Source organism: Haliotis rufescens, unplaced genomic scaffold (assembly GCF_023055435.1).
Source record: "Haliotis rufescens isolate VD_foot unplaced genomic scaffold, xgHalRufe1.0.p SCAF_134, whole genome shotgun sequence".
In the NCBI taxonomy this organism is placed as follows: domain Eukaryota; kingdom Metazoa; phylum Mollusca; class Gastropoda; order Lepetellida; family Haliotidae; genus Haliotis; species Haliotis rufescens.
The window spans coordinates 414,415-419,552 of NW_025963818.1; the positions used below are offsets into that span (position 1 = coordinate 414,415).

The window sequence follows — 5,138 nt, forward strand, 5'->3', positions numbered from 1 at the left end:
TTTGCCTCATTGTCATATATGCTCATCTATCTCTAATGAAGCTGAGACTAACATGTAGGCCAAGTGGCATTTTGGGCGTCAGTCAGCAACTTTATTACAAAAGCGGACAGCGTCTCAAAGGACGGACGGTTTGTAAACGTATACACGTAAAAGTAGCGGTATGACAATAAATGCAGTATATAATTGGAAACTACAATGCTGACGTACTTCCGCTACTTTCCAACCCTTGATGTTATGCTCTTCATCGTCTTGTTTCATTGTGTATGTCGACGGGAAATGTGTTTTATCACTTATTTGTTGTTTCAAAATTTAATTTCAGTCAACATAACGGCTGCCTCTGTGATGGTGTGGATAGCATGCTTGGTAATTGCTACTGAAGGTAAAAAAAGTGATGAAACCTTTTCTATAATCAATACCAATGTCTTCTCAAAGTCATGATCATGTGTTTATGAATTTCTATCAAACAGTGATGATACCTCGTGTTCGTGATAGTTGATCGTATCCTGCCCCACCGGTAGCACTCGTCACAAACACATGCAAAGGCAAGTCGAGTGTTCACCTGAAGAAAAACGGGAACATATCCTCCACGTGTCTTCCTGAAATCTTATTGTAAAGGTTTACTTTGGCATTGCATGTTGTAACCTTGATCAATCAAAGTCGGAGCAAGAGTTGCACGACACTCTTTGAAATCTTGGTATGAGTGTGCTCGATTGTATCTCAAAAGTTGTGAAATGCAACCACCAGAGACTTTAGCTGCTGGAGTAGTGCTCGACATGAAGGGAGGGTCGACTATTCGAAAGCTGAAGTATTTATTGCGTTCTATATAAAATGCGGATTATGTTCAAGATTGTTTTCACATATGTGCATGCACATGTTTGTGTGTGGTTCTGTGTACTAGGTATAACACTTTCAAAGTCGGTACTTACCCTCTGAATGTCAAATGCTTTGAAATGATATTACTAATCTTGAACCATGTAAGTCATTCCTGTGGAGATCTGGGGTTGAATAGGTCTTCAGCAACCAATGTTTGCCATAAACGGCGACTATGCTTGTCGTAAGAGCCGACTAATGAGATCCGGTGGTCAGACTCACTGACTCGGTTGATGCATGTCATCGTGTCCCAATAGCGTGGATCGATGCTCACTAGATTGTCTGACCAATACTCGATTATTTACAGACCGTCGTCATATAGATGGATCAATCATTCAATCGATCAATAAATATTTATACCTCAATGAACTCATGCAAAGTAGATACACCCGTAGATACTTACATTAATCGTCATCTGTATCACGCGTGTGTCAGTGAGGGTTGGTGATCCACGTTGTGGCATACAGCTACCAATCTTCTTTGATACTCACGGAAGTGTTGCGTTAAACAACAAACAAACAAACAAAAAAATGTTCCTGTCATTATCGTGATCGTACTTGTAGCTTGGTTACCAATAATGCCGATCAGTATGTAGTAGTTCATGTACAGAGTATAGGTATATACTCAGCCCTGCCATTTATCACCCATCTTAAATAGCATGCATTAAATACTCACTGAGCTGTTAGTATTAGAATGTATGAGTTAAGGTATAACCAGTCATGTTTATCATCAAAGATATAACCATGAGTATATTATTTTCAAGGTTTATTCAGTTTTTGAACTTACCACATTTAATCTCATTAAATTTCATACTTAAAGCCTGTTCACGAAACAGTAATGTCAAGGTGGGAATTGCAGAGAAGGCTGGGCCACCAGTGCAACCCATGCAACCAAAATTATTTGTAGCAGGAGCAAGAGGGTTAAATGGGGTCTTGCTCGTGGCAGGGTAGAAAGGATTTATTGAGAAATGTATTTCCCTCCATTGCTGGTTACGAAGTCTTTTATCAAGTTCACGTTGACTAATCAGATATCATTCTGACAAGGAGGTATGATAGAAAACCTTATTTTCAATATTATAAATAGTTACCTGCATCTTGACTTTCAGCTGGCCCATGCAAGAAAACCAATCACTGTTCAGACTGTGACAGAGATTCTGGGGATTGCCTCACTGACTGTGACACTGGATATTACGATCGGTATTGCAACTCTACCTGCAGCAAGAACTGTAGGCATAACACATGTGTGACCTCAAGCCATGGTGGTGCTAACTGCACTGAGGGCTGTGTGCCAGGATACCAAGGCTTCAGCTGCAACATACCATGTGACAGTCCAGGAGGTGGCTGTACAGCATGTCCAGGTGGTTGTGATGGAGGATATTGTCAGCTGGGCTCCTCCTGTATGTCTGGATGTGTAGACTCCTACTTCGGGACTGACTGTGATGGTAGGTATAGTTTTACGTAAAGGTTTTAATAGCATCACTATTCATATGATAGATATTCATGTGGCGATCATAACTTGTAGATCATACTCTCGGTAAAGTTGCTTTATATGTCGGTATTCCTGAAACCTACTGAGCGAAGTTGCCGCTCCACGGAAGTCTGTTTACAGGATATATCTCGGTAATGTTGATTTGTGACATTAAGTGTCATTCTTATGAAACCAATTTACAAGGTTTGACTTACGAATGAAATCGTTGACAACAATAAATATTAAGATCAAGAACGTGTGTTCATGTCAATTTATGATTCATTGTACCATGTATATTATCTTCATACGTATCATGTCATGTTATATCAACAGTGAGTGAGTGTAACAGCTGAATTCCGTGCAAAAATACTGAAGTGATGGTGTTCGTGTGATACCCTAAATGTGTCATTGTCTTTCTGAAACGTGGAGTAGCGAAAACTATTTGTTATGTATAAACTCTCTGAACATAGTTGGAACATCTCGAAGTTTGGATGTGTAGACTCCTACCACAGGACTGATTGTGAATCGGATTGGTATTGCCGTATGACCAGGTTGATAGTTCTTATTCTCAAGGCTCCACTGAGCATGACATTCGAGAGCACACTGATCCATTGACGGACGGGTACCCCTATTCCTACCGCGTTTGTCATGTTTGTTTGTTAGTTGTTTAACGCCGCACTCAGCAACATTCCAGCTATATGATGTCGGGCTGTAAATAATCGAGTGATTTACACCATGAGCATAGATCTACACAATTGGGATACGATTACATGCATCAACCAAGTCAGTGAGCGTGACCACTCGATACGTTAGTCGCCTCTTACGACAAGGTGGTCGCTCTTTATGGCCAGCATAGTTGGTGAAAACCTATTCTACACTGGCTCTTCACGGGTCTTGTCAAATGTGTTGAATTAATTTTCATATATATATATACCATACAAGTTCAGAGTTTGGAATGAGCCGTTGTCTCTCTTCATTCATGTACACAGGTTAACGTTGTATTTTTTCAGTTGGTACAGTTGTTGGTAAAGTGGGACTATATACAGGGCTGTCCGCAGCAGCTTTCGGTTTCATCGTGATGGTCGTTCTTGTTGTGTGCTGCAAGTACCGTCAACGCTTGAGACGAAACAGGTGAGTGAGTGAGTGAGTGAGTGAGTGAGTGAGTGAGTGAGTGAGTGAGTGAGTCAGTCAGTCAGTCAGTCAGTCAGTGAGTCAGTGAGTGAGTCAGTCAGTCAGTCAGTCAGTCAGTCAGTCAGTCAGACAGTCAGTCAGTCAGTCAGTAAAACATAATGTTGCATGGACATACAGACTAAATTGAGACTCCACGTAAAATTGACATGCTTTTGTTAAAAGTGAAATAATCTGCCTACATAATATTGAAACATTATATACATGTTATAGATATCATAATATGAACAGTCTTGATATAAACTGTCTCGTTTTGCTCCATGTTGTTAACACAATTTGGGACTCACACTAATTCATGTATTTGTGTGTGATTTATCTTTACGTAATTTCTCTTCATGGAGAAACTAGTATACAAATATTGGTCCAAAATAGTTTCTCCTCAAGAAATATATTATTTTCAATTATAGTGACTGAATATGGTTCTAGGCCGCTTATCGCAATATGTCAACACTATCACGGCAGAAATGGGCTTCACACATTGTACCCATGTGGGGAAAGAACCCGGGTCTTCAGTGCCAATCTGTGCCTTCAGTGAACTCTTTAACCACAAGGATACCCTCTCGCCCTAATCACAAGTGTTGTGAACGCACGCAATGTCATTTTACATTCAAGTTGGCATGAGCATTCTAATCAAGCGGGGGCACTAGTGGCCCGGTCGTCTAAGGCGTCGCGATTCGCTGTGCAGAGTTGCGTCCCTTGGGCATGCCAGAAACCTATGAGTGTGGGTTCGAATCCCGCTTCGCTTCAATTTTGTTTCCCTCATTAAGCTGACACGCCGCGATATAATTGTAATACTGTTAAAAGCGGCGTTAAGCCCAACTCACTCACTCTAGCCAAGCTTGCAAACTTGCAGGTTTCAGCATTACGTCACGCCTGTCCAGAGCACGCATGTGTCAACAGACGCCATTGATGCTCGGGTGGCCCAGTCGTCTAAGGTGCCGCTATTCGCTGTGCAGATCCAGAAACCTATTAGTGTGGGCTCGAATCCCGCTTCGCCCCGATTATGTTTCTAGGTTTGTCAGCACCATACCCGTGCTCGATGGTGTCACCGAAGTGGTAAACGTCTGAGACCTGAATCAGTTCCGGCTTTCCTCCCATATTAAGCTGACAAGCCGTGATGTAACTGGAATACTGTTAAAAGCGGTGTTAAACCCAACTCACTCACTCTAACCAAGCAGTTAACTTGCAGGTTTCAGCAGTACGTCACGCCAGTCCAGAGCACACCTGTGTCAGCAGACGCCATTGATGCTCGAGAATATGCCGTCGTGGATGAAGCAGCGATGTATGATGCGCTCACTGCAGGGGGACAACCAGCCAGCGACGGTTATGAGGAACTGAGGTCGGTCCACCGTTCAGACATATCACGTGACCTGGCGCATTCGTACACAACTGAACCAAGAACCACATCAATGTGAGCGTGGAAGCGTTACCCCAAGTGTTTAGTTTAATGACGTTATATAAATACATCACGTGACCTGAAACAGGCAGATATATCTCAAGCATCCGTATATTTCGTCTACTTGGATCTGATATAGCTACCTCGGAGGTCATAGCACGAGGCTAAATAATCAAAGCATCCGGATCTCTCTGGTGTGTGTGTGTGCGTGTGCGTG

General features: G+C 42.2%; 1 protein-coding gene across 1 annotated transcript; it reads left to right on the forward strand.

Annotated features, from left to right (window-relative positions):
* The first annotated feature begins 242 nt into the window (after nt 1–242).
* LOC125378953 (scavenger receptor class F member 1-like) lies at nt 243–5,138 on the forward strand. The gene is made up of 4 exons (XM_048394945.1): nt 243–379; nt 1,976–2,311; nt 3,348–3,468; nt 4,715–5,138. The coding sequence occupies exons 1-4, from the start codon at nt 277–279 to the stop codon at nt 4,938–4,940; spliced, it is 786 nt and encodes a 261-aa protein (XP_048250902.1). The 5' UTR covers nt 243–276; the 3' UTR covers nt 4,941–5,138.

Excerpts from the sequence above, each read along its gene's own strand:
- LOC125378953 (XM_048394945.1), top strand. The coding sequence starts at position 277 with ATGTGTTTTATCACTTATTTGTTGTTTCAAAATTTAATTTCAGTCAAC. Across the intron at positions 380-1,975 it reads CTTGGTAATTGCTACTGAAG|CTGGCCCATGCAAGAAAACC; the intron begins GTAAAAAAAGTG and ends CTTGACTTTCAG. Across the intron at positions 2,312-3,347 it reads CTTCGGGACTGACTGTGATG|TTGGTACAGTTGTTGGTAAA; the intron begins GTAGGTATAGTT and ends GTATTTTTTCAG.